The 14,515-nt window shown below is 47.6% G+C and overlaps 4 protein-coding genes across 4 annotated transcripts; 1 reads left to right on the forward strand and 3 right to left on the reverse strand.

The window, feature by feature from the left end:
- Nucleotides 1-1,905: 1,905 nt before the first annotated feature.
- Nucleotides 1,906-2,784, reverse strand: F5J12DRAFT_787215 (uncharacterized protein; the record flags this gene model as incomplete). Its single annotated transcript, XM_051743602.1, has 2 exons — nt 1,906-2,480; nt 2,541-2,784. 2 exons carry the CDS (start codon nt 2,782-2,784, stop codon nt 1,906-1,908), a joined length of 819 nt encoding a protein of 272 aa, XP_051594518.1.
- Nucleotides 2,785-5,913: 3,129 nt separating this feature from the next.
- Nucleotides 5,914-6,693, reverse strand: F5J12DRAFT_728761 (uncharacterized protein; the record flags this gene model as incomplete). Its single annotated transcript, XM_051741910.1, has 1 exon — nt 5,914-6,693. A coding segment is annotated over one exon (780 nt), but the record flags the coding sequence as incomplete, so codon positions are not given.
- A 159-nt stretch (nt 6,694-6,852) lies between these two features.
- F5J12DRAFT_775080 (uncharacterized protein) lies at nt 6,853-8,133 on the reverse strand (the record flags this gene model as incomplete). The annotated part of the gene is made up of 2 exons (XM_051742302.1): nt 6,853-7,172; nt 7,215-8,133. Coding segments are annotated over 2 exons (1,239 nt in total), but the record flags the coding sequence as incomplete, so codon positions are not given.
- Nucleotides 8,134-13,939: 5,806 nt separating this feature from the next.
- Nucleotides 13,940-14,137, forward strand: F5J12DRAFT_695640 (uncharacterized protein; the record flags this gene model as incomplete). Its single annotated transcript, XM_051740432.1, has 1 exon — nt 13,940-14,137. A coding segment is annotated over one exon (198 nt), but the record flags the coding sequence as incomplete, so codon positions are not given.
- Between the last annotated feature and the right edge of the window lie 378 nt (nt 14,138-14,515).

The following is a 14,515-nucleotide window of genomic DNA, read 5'->3' on the forward strand; positions in this document are numbered from 1 at the left end:
GAACCATAGAATTGTCTCAGTGTCACTATATAGAGCTCATTCTTGAGTGTATGGGCATGCAGGATGGCCATGCAGTGTCCATGCCCATTGAGGAGAACTTAAAATCAGAGAAACTTGATGCTCCTGCCTATGACCTACAAGCATATTGAAATGCTCTTGGAGCATTGATGTATGCTATGCTGGCTACCTGGCCAGATCTCACATTTGCTGTGGGCATGCTTAGCAGGCATGTGGCTCCCCTGGCAACCAACACTGGACCACACTCAAATGTGTTTACAGATACCTTTGAAAAACTGTTGATGTGCATTTACAGTACACAAGAGACTCTGCAAGTTCTCTTGGAGGCTATGCTGATGCTGACTGGGCTGCAGATGTAAATGACTGTCATTCTGTAACCGGCTACATCTTTACTCTGTCCAGTGGAGCAGTTAGCTGGTCATCCAAGAAACAGACCTCCATTGCTTTGTCTAGCATGGAAGCTGAGTACATGGCAGTCTTGGCAGCTGCAGAAGAAATACTTTGGCTACAAATGCTACTATGTGAACTAGATATGGATATGACTGCACAGCCCACTTCCCTCCTGGTCAACAATCAGTCTGCAATAGCCCTGACAAGCAATGCAATGTTCCACAACCACACAAAGCACATAGCTATTCATCATCATTTTATCTGCAAGAAGGTTGAAGATAGAGAAGTGGATGTCAAGTACATCTCTACAAATGAGCAGATCACCAATGTTCTCACCAAGGGACTGTCATGTGAGAAGAATGAATGCTTTTCTCTTGGTATGGGAATTATTTTCTAAAGACTTGCTACACTGAGGGGGTGTGTTGGAACATGTGTCCCCTATGTTTATTTGCTTACAGCATACAAGCTTACATAATAATTCTTCGTGCTTAGGCAGTTAGTTTTTCCTCATGCACCTCAGTCTTCTTACCACAGAAGCCTGAGGTATGTTTACTATATTAACCCTACAGCTACCTTACTGATACACTACCATAGACCTTCTTTATAGGTTAGCTTGTTAATATTTAAGTCTTCTTACCACAGAAACCTGAGACCTTCTTTATAGTCTTAATTCCAGCCTCCTCTTAAGAAAAAAGAAATGTATACCAAATGATATGAGCAAATGAGTATAATTTCTGTTTGAGTCTTGTGTGCATAGAGTCATGAGGGCACACATTGTGGCTGTGCTGCCACATTGTTCCCATTTTGGTAATACACAACTTGCATGCACATTGTGCCTTTGCCACATCACTGTGTGAGTGCTGTACAATGTTCATGTGGGCTGTTGATGGCACACCTCAGTATAGAACACACCCCCTGCCATAGATAGGCATTAGCAATGTCCAGAGGGTTCTTGGGGGGTTGTGAGAGCTTCTGTAAGGTAACTTGAGTTGCCTTGAGGGTGACATTGGTGGCATGGTGCATGCTTCGGCTCACACAGGCTTTACTGACATCTTGCCAGTCTAATTTGATCTTCCTACATCGATGTTAAGTCCTGTAGGGTATCCAGTTGTGCACAATGAGGTCTGGAGGCAGTTCAGGTGGTGCAGGTAAATGATTCAGCCATTCTACCTCTCATTTTTGAGTGTACTGACTTCTCTTGTCAGCTAGCAACCCCTTCTCTGCTCTATATGAGCAGACAGCATGGCTGCTCATTGCACCATTGTTTGCACTGCTGTAGCACTTGTCATTGGCTTCCTTTGGCCGAAATTCCACATTTGGTGAGTCACCTCATATCTCGGCCATTCAAGTGCTGATTGCTCTTATCTCCAGCTTTGTTGATGCTCTCCCACCATCTCAACTATGCTCCCAGTGGGAGGTACCCTCACTGTCTTCACCTACACCCCTAGTCTCATCAATTGAGACTTTCCATGTGTGCTGACCTTCATAGGTCTCTCATCACATTGCTTGCATGTGATCTTGTTCAGGCTGGGGCCACTTGGCCTCTTGAGGGTCCTGGAGCCATTTTGGCTCATTAGCAGGCACATTCAGGTTCAGAGGGGTCATTTGCACTTCATGAGGATGTGGTAAGGTGACTTCTCCATTATCAAATGTTTGTGCTTGTGCTAACTTGCATTCTGTGTTCATAGTACCAAAGACTTGGCCAGGACATTGAGTGGACAAATTTGAGCATGCAACATGGGCACTCAGAGGGTCAGGTATGTCAGCAATCAGACCACTGCATGTCTGGATACACTGATCATGTTCAACAGGCATTTGTAGTGTAGTTTCAATGATGCAACTGTCCTTGAGATTTGTAGAATTAATTGCAAGATCAAAAGTCTCACTGCTGGGTTTGAATAGATGTAGATCCCTTGTCATGTTGACAAGTTGACCACATGTGCCTATAGTGCTGGTCTTGTCTATATGGCTGTTTGACACTTCTGGGTTTGTGTCTTCAGGTTCATCCATCTGGCCACTGCCTGCTTTGCATGGCACTACCTCCATCTCCAGCTCCAAAGGCCCATTTAGGGCTCATTCAACCTCCAGTGTAGGTACATCAATGCTTGAGGCTTTGACTTGTATGTGCTGACTAGGTGTGACTGCTACAGGCTTGGACAACAGCTGCATGTTGTCCCTTTCACCATTGAGGGTGGCCAATAGGTCAAGGAGGATATTTTGTGGAGTTGCACTAGTTTTCTCTAGTGCAAGTGAAGGTTTGTGCCAGTCATCACTTTGCACAGCATCTTCAACTGCCCTCCAGCTTGCAGGCCTTGGGATCGAGCCATAGCAAGACTCAAGGTAAGTGAACATCTCATGCACAGACTCTAAATGCATTATGCTGCAGAGGATTGAGTTGGGTAGTCCACATATAATGAGATGGGAGGCAAAGCTGTTGCACTGCTGCCAGGCACTGTCAGCAGCTTTCCAGGCTGCAACCTGTTCTCATTCCTTGTCAGTACATGGTGCCCATCCTTGGCCACATCCTTCCAGCTCAATTGGATTAGTAGGTCATGTTTCAGACCCATTTAGGAACCCTATCAAGCCTTCTTTGTCAACTGCCTGCAGAACCACTCCCCATAGTGGTTCCAGTTGTGGCCATTGTGTGTGAGCTCAGGTATGTCCATAATATAGATTCCAGTAGCTTTGAGAGTAGTAGAGAGGATGTGAGTAGTCATAATTCCTGTATGAGACTTCAAGTCTCTACAAGTCAAGGTCTTTCCTATATGAAAATTTTCACTGCACTAGGCAGGGCTCATAACCTGTAGAAATATCTGTAGGCTACCTCAGTAGTGAACAAACTACTGATATATTAGATATACCTGTAGGCTACCACAGGATGTCAGTATGGTAGAATACTTGTAATATGAATGGACTTACCCTCAGTAGTGAACAAACTACTGAGGGAATACTAGTAGAAAATACTACAAGTAGGTGCGCTATTTCAGCTTATGTAAGCAGCCAAAACATCGCACAGTGGTCAAGTACCACAGGGGCACTTTATGTCCCAACAGTGGCCAGCCCATTGTGTTTCTTTGGCAGGCCATACAAAATCTTACAGACAAAATTTACTGGACATGATGACAGCCTTTCAAGAAATATCATCCCAACTTGGCTGCTGAGATCACTTCGCAGGCTGCTGTCTTCAAAGCAGATGCCCAGATAATGGAACCACCACCAATACGAACACTCACCATGTAAAGTCTATCTCATGGAGTAGGGAAATTATCCAAGCAGACTCTTTCTTGTTGAGAGGGTCACTGCTATCAGGAAATATGTCCTCAACCATGAATTGCACAGAAAAGATGACCCCTGCAGTGAGGGAGTCCTGTTTCCTTCACTGGGTAAGCACAGAAGTCCTCCACAGAGATCATCCAGAACCTGCAGATGGTAAACATAATCCTTTCATGGGCACTGCCAGGGGGTTCCACTGAAGAGGGTGACATAACCCATCAATGCACAGGGACTGACCACACAATTGGTAAGCACTTACTTGTGGAAGGCATGCAGGTAAGTAGCTCATAGGGATTTTCACTGTAAAAAGTAAAATCACTAAAAAACAGTGTCTGTGACACCAAAGTCAGGGACAGGTCTTTTTAGTGTCATTGGTCGGACATTGATTTTATGATTGCCTCAATCGTGCACTTGATTTTCAATGTCAGTCATGCAAAATCAGTGTCGCTATCACAAGCTAGGGATTACAAATTCAAAGCTGATTAGTCGGAGTTTGAATTCGGGCATGTGGTCGGGGGTGGAATCTGAGCTCCAATTTTGGCAGGGGGCGCTGCGAGTCAGATTGTGAATAATGAGGCTGTCGGAGTTAGAAGGAGGATTCCAAAGTTGGGTGGCTAAGTAATGAAGATGCACCTCTAATTGTAAGCACTGGTGGTGCAGTGGTAATGTTTCATCCCCAGTTTCTCGAAGGTAGTAAGTTCGAGACTGAGCCAGGCCAATTCTCCCAAAAAAAGAAGTTGGTGAGTGTGAACCCCTGATATGATGTCTAGTCATCTTATGTAATCACCTTAGAGTGTGCCATAGTAGTAGATGGTAGTACTACATGATACATGATCCTGTTAAGCAGCACATAGAACATTTTTATTCAATGAAATGGACACCATTTTTCAATGATAGAAACACTTATTTTTCAGTGGTTAGGACACTGTTTTTTAGTAGGCTGAATGGGTACTTCAGTGTCACGGAAAAACACTGAAGTTCAATGACTGTCACTGATTCTCAGCTGCTCTGACACTCATTAAAAGTGATTTGGACACTTAATTTTAGTGATTTTACTTTTTACAGTGTTTGCTGACTGGACATGATTTGGCGCTTAGACAGCGTGTTCCCGGTTCAAACCGTGGATGACATTCCAGACAGCGAACTGGCTGAAGAGGAGAGGAAGGAATGACGGTACTGCGATCTCGGAGGCAAGATGTTTGCGTTTCAGTGGACCTGTTCTCTCCGCGTTACATGCAACGTTTTCGAGTCATGCTTCAATTATCAATTGGGGGTCTTGAGTTCTTATATATCTTGTTCTGCATTTAAGTTGTTCCTCGTGTGTTCCATAACTGTACCTATGATTACTCCGATTTGCCTTCGGGATGGGTGAACGGGTGGAGATGACATCCAAAATTTCCGGCACTAGCCCGGGTTGAATGCGAGTCGACGTAATAGTTGGACAAGTGCAGGCAAATTGGATATGTGCAGCGGACAATATCATGATGCTACGATTATCTACACAATATTGAATATCTTGGCTTTGCTTTTCAGAATGCTGGCCCGGTTCATGGGCCGAGCAGTAATGAGGGTAGAAGATGCGATCCTTTTGTGCTCATCGTGAGGTAATTGAATCAAGAGAAAGGCATTAAATGACCTATCCAATGCAAAAAGCAGCTGCTCTTCAGTCACGGCATCTAGCTCGACGGATGGACCAAGCAGCTTCGAGTGCCAAGGACGAACGAGCTGCAAAGCACCTTGCAACCTGGTTGCATCGTCTAGCTTGTGTGGCAGTGCGATCTCAAGCGGCCTCAGACCGGATGCCTGGATTTCGTACGTGTAACTCGGTGCCGATAGATCTGTCCCTTTGAGCCGGATATCTGTAACTCGATGGGCGATACATGGTAGTATAAGGCGGCGATTGATGAATCGTGGAAGGGGCGCCTTAGGAAGTGAGTGGAAGTCGTATGCATCGCGTGCCAGTGGTGCATACGCATCTGGAGTTTTCCGCCGGTCCGCCAGAATACGCTGGGCAATGCCTAACGGTGTCTGGGGACGGCGGAGAAACTGGGGGAGGAGCGACGTAGTGAGTGAGCCACGTAACCTTCGTAGTACTCCGAATGGTGACGTGGGCTGCAGACTCATTGACGACGACCGTTCGTCTGTGTTAGGTTGGGGCGGAGGCAACGGGAGCATTTGAAATGAGGTGATGTGAGTAGGGAAGCAGCTATGAAACAGTGACGCCTCTCCCACCCAATCCAGAACCGAGATATCCCCAGACCGCGATATGATTTCGGCTAGGAGACGGCCTAGCGAGTCCTCAGCAGATTCGCCATACAGAACGGGAAGATGAAGATTGAAGATCCCGAAAAGTGAGTAGGCGACATCCTCAGGTCGTGTGGTACGACGCAAAGACGCCCATTGTAGTCTCGAACGGGCATGATCCATACCTGGAGAAAATTTGGACAAGAATTGGGACTCTATTCCAGTTGCTACCTCCAGCTCTTCCAGCACAGCGATGACGGCTTTATGGTTCGAAGACGCCAGGTTCTTGTAAAGTGACCAGTTTTGAGTGTAGAATAGTATGCACTCGGGAGCCAGTAGTTCTTGGAGGGTCCACCCACGCTTGAACCATTCGCTGTGCCCAAGCGAACCGGCATTGGAAACATCAGAAAGGTATATGATGGTCAAGGAGGATTGTCGATACCACGCGAACATCGATCCAATCGTTTCTTGCACCTCGGCACTGCTGTGCTTGTCGATGCAGCACGTGTCACTCCATGCCCATAAGTAATCCCACTCCAGGGCAACACGACAAAAGGCTTGGAGCTTCCCAAAGCCCCCCTTGGCCGACATGCCATATATCGGGTGGCCCTCGATGTCGCGCAATGATGGCTCTGCTTCACCCCAGCGGTGCGAAAGCGTGGCGTACCGGAAGTGTCTCGAGACATTAGCATGAATGAGGTCTATTTGCTGGTCCCGGTCGCACGTTGTGCATAGTGACACCAGCCGTTTGCACTGTTGACTGTTCATAAAATGTGATACCTGCGCATCACGGCTGCACAATATGCCAGTAGGTGTGTGCAGCAGCCTGGTTGGCGTGGTTTTGAGGGTTTCAAATGCAACATTACGGATGACTTGCTTAATGTCGAAGAGGGTAACATTTGACGCATCCGAGGACATCATGGCAACTTGTGAATTGAGTTTCGTTTGGAGGTAGGCCGCAAGACAGCGTCGAGACACCTCGTAACCTGGGTCTTCACGTAGGAGTAACTCCAGGACTTCTTGCTCGAGAGCAATAGCCTGGTCCAAATCGGCTGCTGCGGGTTGTTGACGAAACCGGTCTGCTAGACACTGCGCCAGGTTGTGGAGGGACAAAGCGCGACTGGGATGCCCAGTCCGGTGGAGTCGCAGCACATATCGGTATAAGGTGATGGCCTCGTTCAGGTCGACGATTGCGTGCCGAGCTTGGAATCTGGCCCTATGGTATTTCACAAGGACACACAGATCGTCTACCACTCGACCAAGTATGACGGGTTCGTTCGAGTATGCACCTTGCGACAGCCTCTGAACCCAAGCTCCAACGGAAACAACTTCGCGAGGCAATCGGAGCTCCAAAGCACACGTTGCAAGACAAATAGCATCGTCCAAGTCGGTCATCATGGCCTGCTTCTGAAACCTGTTCCAGAGGTGTTCTGAGAGCTCGAAAAGGGAAGAGGCGACATCAACCCTGCTTGTTGGACGAACCACCGACACAGCCTGATGACGGGAATTTGCCCTGTGCGAACCAGGCGTGTCAGCCTGTCCCCGAAACTTCTTCCAAAGGTCGCATGCAAGGTTGTAAAGAGCTATTCCACGATCAGGACGCCCTGGTGGATAAAGCTCTAGTGCTGCACGTCCGAGCGTGATGGCTTCTTCCAAGTCATCGACTCCCCCCTGGTTATCATGTCTATTCGACAGGCAGAGAGCAAGTCCTTGGAGCGATGAAGACAGGAGAGGATGTGGAGAGGGGCATAGTTTCAAAGCTGCACGGAGGAGGTTGATAGCCTCCTCCAAGTCGCAGGTCACAGCGTGTTTCATAAATCTCGTCCTGAGGTCAGAAGCGAGATTGTGGAGAGACACATCACGATTGGGATGCCCCGGTGGACGCAGCTCTAGTGCTTCACGTCCAAGCGCGATGGCTTCTTCCAAGTCATCGAAGACCCCTTGCTTTCCATATCTATATGAAAGACAGAGAGCGAGGTGGTGGAGTGACCGGGCCCGATCGTCATCGTTATTTCCAATTGGTCGGAGTTCCAAAGCCGCGTGGTGCAAATCAATTGCCTCGTTCAAGTAGTCGATTTCTTCCTCTTCCTCGTATCTGTCGCTGAGGGCATCCGCCAGTCCGAAGAGAGCAACATCCCGGCCATCATGTCCCGGAGGATAGCGTTCTAACTCTGCCCGCTTGCGAGAAACATTGTCTGCTGGAGCCATTGAATGCTGTTACACCTGGATGATATACACAGCGGAACTGGTTTTGCCTTTAGACTGGGTTTGGTGATCAGTTGCAATAAGACAGCAGAACAGTGGAAACCTACGTTATCCCTGGAAACGTCAAAGAAACAGGGTGAGCAATCTTGAGTGTCAGAATGCTACTCAAATCAGGGAGGCTAATTAAACAACGCAGAAGTGCCCACAGGTAAAGACACACCGTGTAGAGCAGGCAATCTTAGGCGTCTGGGTGTGGATACTGCTACCCGAACGTCGGTGCACAAACGCAGTGATGGACCAATAGGGACTCGCCAATATGCAGCACGCTAGTTGGAAAGACGAGAGGAAATCCGGCTTTGCTGCTTGAGCAAGTCACGTAGACTGAAGAACTGTGGGGGGACTCACCGGTACACCAACCGTCGGTAGAAATCGGTGAGGGGGAGAAAGTTGGATGCTGTGGTTTACGAGAAGCCCAGGACCGCCAGTCATGTCGTACCTGCCCAGCTCATTCCCGCATGTCTAAAGGCACCACACATACTGAACAGTAGCATCGTAATCAGTCCCCCTTGTCCGAGACTAATGACACAGTGATGCTCTTTGATACTGTCTGTTCGCCTGATCCTGCACTGCCAGACTGGAATTCCCGATCCTTGCATAAGGGGGAGCTGGCCCCCCTCCACGACACTGGTCTCGTCAATGAGTTACCAGTTACTGCCCTTGGCAACCAATGGCTTATCTTGGTTAGTCGTTCCCTCGCCGGCGAACTGCGCTAATGTTGCTGCTCACAACGATACAACCCGTTTGCCAAGTTCGCGAATTGACGCAGTCCATAAGACTCTATACTATAGTGAGACAAATACTACTCGTGCATACAAAATAAGGGAAATGTGTGTCTTCTAGGTTGCACCCAGATCTACTGCATATGAACTGGCGTTTGTTCCCTCGAAAAAGCCTTCTACGACTCTGATATACATGTCTCTTTAATGCGGTCGAATTAAATTTTGAATGTATTCCTAGCGTTGCCTGCCAAGTGCATCTCGCTGACTCAGGAGCATGAGTACTAGCCTTGTGTGGGGTATGCAGAGAGGGGCACGACAAGGTAACACCAGGGGCGACGGACAGCTAGAACAGGCCCACCAAACGTAGCGAGGGATCATCGGAAGAAAGAATCATCAGGCGTGCCGTGGTCCCTCAGTACCGGTATTTGTATATGCTTGTTGCATCGCTTGTCACAGCGTGGTTTCCACTAGATACGTCTCTCCCGCGATGTGGTGGTGTGCAACCGTTCAGAGGCCATATTATGTGGCACTCGATTCACCAGACACGTGTTTGCACGTACTCCTGCTATGTATAGCGGGGACGAAGGGCAAAGCAAGGCAAGTATTCGAGTATTGGTCAAAGTGCGAGAACAAGCTACACAAAGCAAACCATGAAAGGAGTGACCAAGTGGATGTCGATACCAGCTCGGCATGCACGCACCCGACCTGTACACGTGTGAAAACATATAAGAGTATAGATATGAACAATAGTGGCGCTCAAGGTGGCGCTGGAAGCGCTCTGGAATTGTTCTGGAATGGCATCTGCAACTGGCATTGGCCTTGCGGAGTTTGAAAAGTTATGTCTCCTCTATGACCATGCATTTGGCGCTCTGCTCGCCTGCAAGCAATCTCAGGTCAGCCCATGGCGTCTTCAAGTGAACAAGCCCATCGAGGAGGATCTGACAGACCCACCGGGAATTCAGGCTCTGGTCGTGGATCAAGTGGTAGATCTACTTGTGGTGGAACCAAGGGCAAGAACCTGGCTTCATCCAGCCAGCGGGCTGTCACCACTACTGGTGATGCATCTACTACAGAAGGTCTTCAGCTGAAGAACATCAACTGGGACGTTCCTTGTACCGATATACTCATCAACTGGTTGCTCACCCATCCCACAAACTGGAGAATCCTTTTTAGTGATAAGATCACAACTGTCTCACCACCTTCACCTGACAAGGGGCCAGTGGGCCATAACAAGAAAGAAGAAGTTCAAGCAATTATTGCTGAAGTTGTATTCAAGAATGATCCCTACTACAAGGACATGTACATGGCGGGCCCTGCTAAGTTCCAAGTTAGTGTAGGCAACTGCATCACTATGTCAGTCTCTTCATATTTTATTTGTGATTTTTTAATGATCATTTAGGCTGAAGGGATCATATCACAAGTGCTGTGCACACTTTAAACAATCAGGGGAAGGCATTATGCCTGGTCATGCAAGCTATGCAAATCTCCATCATAAGTTATCAATCTATCTAGTGGGATTACAGTTGCTGATGTGTATGATTACAGAAGCTGTTCTCAACACTTTACCCTGGTACAACAATCTGCATTCCATCTGGCAGGGCAACCCCTCCTTCGACTCTGACCCAATTAATTCTGAGTCGGACAAAAATCGCACTGAAGATTTTTTAGCCATTGTCCAAAATAAATCATCCAGTACACAGAAGACTTCAGACTTGGGAGTGGGGTCACCTGCCACTCTGGTGGATGAAGGTACCCCTTCGAATATGGGACCAAGGAAATGCACGGCGATCAAGATCTGGAGGATGGTGAAGTTGATGAGAGGATGTCTCATGTTGGTGATCTAGTTGTGAACAAGGGGGATGAATTTGCCAATAGTATCTTTGATCTGGAAGGCATGGACCCCAGCTTTGGAGATGGAGAGGATGTTAACATGGACTCAGTGTTGGTTCACAGTGATCAGGTGCATTTCTATTGGGACATCACTAATGGATCGTTGTTAATGAATCAGCAGTCATATCCTCAGCCATTGACTCCTGAGGTGCAGTCTCAATTTTCCCTCCCTTGCAAGTCTTGCACACCTTTCTTGGATAATCGCTCTGCATTCCACCAATCACCATACCTTTGTCCCCCCACTTCCACCAGAAGTGTCATTTCCTCTGTGTCGTCATCATCTAGCTCTTCCTGAAAGGGGAAGGCTGTCACGAGGACCCCGTGGTCCTCATCATCCAAGACAACATCAACGGAGGCAAGTTCTCTCCCAGTTGCTCACAACAAGTCTCAACTTCAAAGCCAGGTCATTGACATGAGTCAAGAGGCCGAGTCGATACTAGCATCCTCGTCTTCTGGTAAGACTGCGCAGTACCTGGCGAAAATGCAGTATATGCTGAAGGATTGGGAGCTCGAGTTGAGGAAGGAGCAACTCAGGATGCAGTGGAAAGACATGGAGGATAAGCATCAAAGGGAGCAGGAGCTCCGGAAGCTCCATATCGAGCTGAAGAATGCTGAAGAAAACACCTTCATGAGGGAGGCCGAAACCCTTTGACTCAAGATTCAACTCGCAGAGCTCATGAAGAGTGGTGCCAGCTCCAGCTCAATGTCTTCCGACCCCACTGCTTAGGCCAGCCACCCTTTGTGATCACATCCATTTCTTTTTTTAATCCATTGTCACATCTCTGCTTGGCTTGTCATCTTCTCTGTTGTACTTGTCTCTCAGTCCCAGTGCATCATACGATCATTAAGTACATGCTCGCCCCATACTGTATTACTTCTCTGTCTCCCCCATACTCACCCCAACACTGTATCAAGATGCAATGTAGGGTACATTTCATTTGCAGAATGCGTGTGGTATTGTAAGTGACTTCTCCAAGGTCAGTCATAAAGTGCCTGGATCCTGTGAAGACCCCTTACACACCCTCATCATCAATGGGTGGGACTTAGCTGACTCCTACAGCATTGCTAGCTATGCTCCCTCAATTTTATATGGTGACCATTTTGGTCTGTTTACACTAGGTACATTCGTGCCCCAGATATTGGAACAGCCCATCTAACAGCCTCATTCAAAATTGCTGACCTGGTGTTCCCACAGCCTCTCCTACCATGACCATGTCACTGTCCTGTTGGCCTGACCCCTCCTCCATTGCCCACCGACTCGAGGGCTCAACAATGCCAACCATTTCCTCCTCAAAACAGATCACCATGTTATGCAAGATGATGCAACACATTACCCAGTAAACTGCGACCTTAACATCCCTCTCGTTCCAGATTTTCAAGCGCAGCTCATGGAGACTCTGAAATCGACCCTTCAAGGCAGCAAATGCGTGCTCAACATGGATGCAGACCTTTCAACATGATTAGCATGCATACCAGTACGAGGTAAGTATCACCTTAGAAAGATATTTGTTATATAAATTCTGATTGCGAGATAGCCACCTGCCCTTGGGTTTTTTAAAAGGAACAGTGCACCATTCCTCCATGGGATATGCGCTATCTGCCCAGGTCCAGTGATCTTCAAGGATAAGGTCTCCCAGTCGTGATGTGATGCAAGTACCTTGAAACACCCATGCATCATGGATGCTTCCAGGGTGACCAAGCCCATAGTCAACCACGAGAAGGTTGTGCAGCATGATAACAAGCTATGAGTGGTAAGTATTCCATTTTGCGTGCATTGGAATACACACCTGACAATTGAGTGAATGCCTGGATTTTCTGTCATAGAAGCTCTCCCCAAATATTTGGGGCTTTTCAAAGAGTGGAATCGATGAGCCATCTGCAGCAAAGATGCCATTTCTCCATGCCAGACATGTCCACGATTCAGTGAAGGTATGCGCTCTTTCCATATCCTCTGAGTCATGAGGGGGAATATTGACAAATGTGTCGTGCTCATCCAGTATCGCAACCATGACCTGATTGGTGAAATTGATCACTGATCCCACACTAACCCCAGCCCACTGGGCCACATCCTCTGGTGATGCCACATTTCCATAATGCCCTGCACGGAAAAGGAAAGTTGCAAGTTGAATGGCAACTGGCAACTGACATTTTTCAGAGCTACTATGAAATATTGGGTGGCTACTTATTTGATCAAGGATGCGATCGAAAACTTCTGGCCATACACGAAGGCATCTAAGGAACAGATGAGGGCAATGGTCAGCAAAATGGTTGAGCAGGCCGAGCTGCGATGACCGCATCAATGGTACAGTGGGTTTTTCAAGAACCCGTGCATGCTCTACTTTGTCCTTCAGAGCCTCAATCGCATTCAGGAGCCATCCACACTGCCTATCCCTCTCAACCATCAAGTCTGTATCATCAGAAACACTGGAGTTGGAATCCATTGAGATTGGAGATGGCAGAGTAATGAAGAGGACACTCTGAGATGAATCGGAATCCCTGTATGTTGTGGTTGAATTGCTATTATCGCTACTATCAATTTCGCGATGCACATTTTCCAGCCTGGCCATTGCTACTTCCAAGCTAGCTTCATCAAGTTGTCTGAGGAGATTTTTGTGGAGAGATTCGCAGGGCATTGTTCTTCAAGACTTAGCTATTTAATTATTTGATATACTGCTAAAACTACTGTAATTTATTTTGAGTCCGACAGGATGCCACACCGTTCAGCTTGTTGGAGTTGAAAATGTAGTGGCCAGAACATGTTTCCAGAGCCAGTGCCAGAACACAGACAAAGTGCTTCCAGAGCGCTTCCAGCGCCACCTTGAGCGCCACTAATTTGGAAACTAGGGACAACACATGAAAATGAAATAACATATGTACTCGCAAGTAGTAAAGGTGTGCAGGTATGGCTGAGGATGCAATTGGACGATCTTGAGCACCACTGGAGCGAAACAATGCATGTGAATCTGAGTCAGAAGGTAGATAGTATTCTATGTAAGCTGAGTCATGAAGTGTGACATAGAATGTAGTCCATATTTGAGTAAGCAAAGTGGACCATGCATCTTGCCTCAGCACACTTTGCCACAGGCAGAACTCACATGTCCAGCCCTCGATTGTGCCTCCTCTGTTCCTTTTCACATTCCCTCCCCACGAAAGCCAGCATGGAGGACCCAAACCTAGCTATCCAACCTGATTTCTCCTCAGAGGAGTACAATGAGGCATGCCTTCATTTGATCAGTGACACTGTAGACAATGAACAGGCAGCCCACATCCTGGGCACCCTCTGGGAGATCAACAACAACAGAGAAAATGCACATTGGACTGTGTGCAAAGCAGAGGAAACCTGCAGAGTGCAAGAAGCAGAAGAATGAGCTGTGGAAGAACAAGTGGAACAACAGCATTGAACCCTTGAAGAAGAGGAAGCAGCACACCTCGAAGAGTGCAAGAAATACAAAGTGAAGTTCATGCCCATTCACAACATCAAAGCCCCCACTGGGCCAGTTAACATCCCTGCCCCCTACATGTCATGCAAACTCCTTAAGGGGGAGTATTGCAAACTGTATTTCTTTCTTCACCAATGCTGGTTTAGCAGAGGCAGAATGATCCAACCCCTCTGTTGATGATGAAGCCCTGACACTGCTGAAAACAGACAATGGCCAGCACCTCTGGGTAGCTGCCTCAACAACAAGAGACAGGTCATTGGTCATCAAAGATGAGGA

This window comes from Pisolithus orientalis (assembly GCF_024613125.1).
Source record: "Pisolithus orientalis strain OTSU chromosome Unknown F5J12scaffold_92, whole genome shotgun sequence".
NCBI classification, from domain to species: Eukaryota; Fungi; Basidiomycota; class Agaricomycetes; order Boletales; family Pisolithaceae; genus Pisolithus; species Pisolithus orientalis.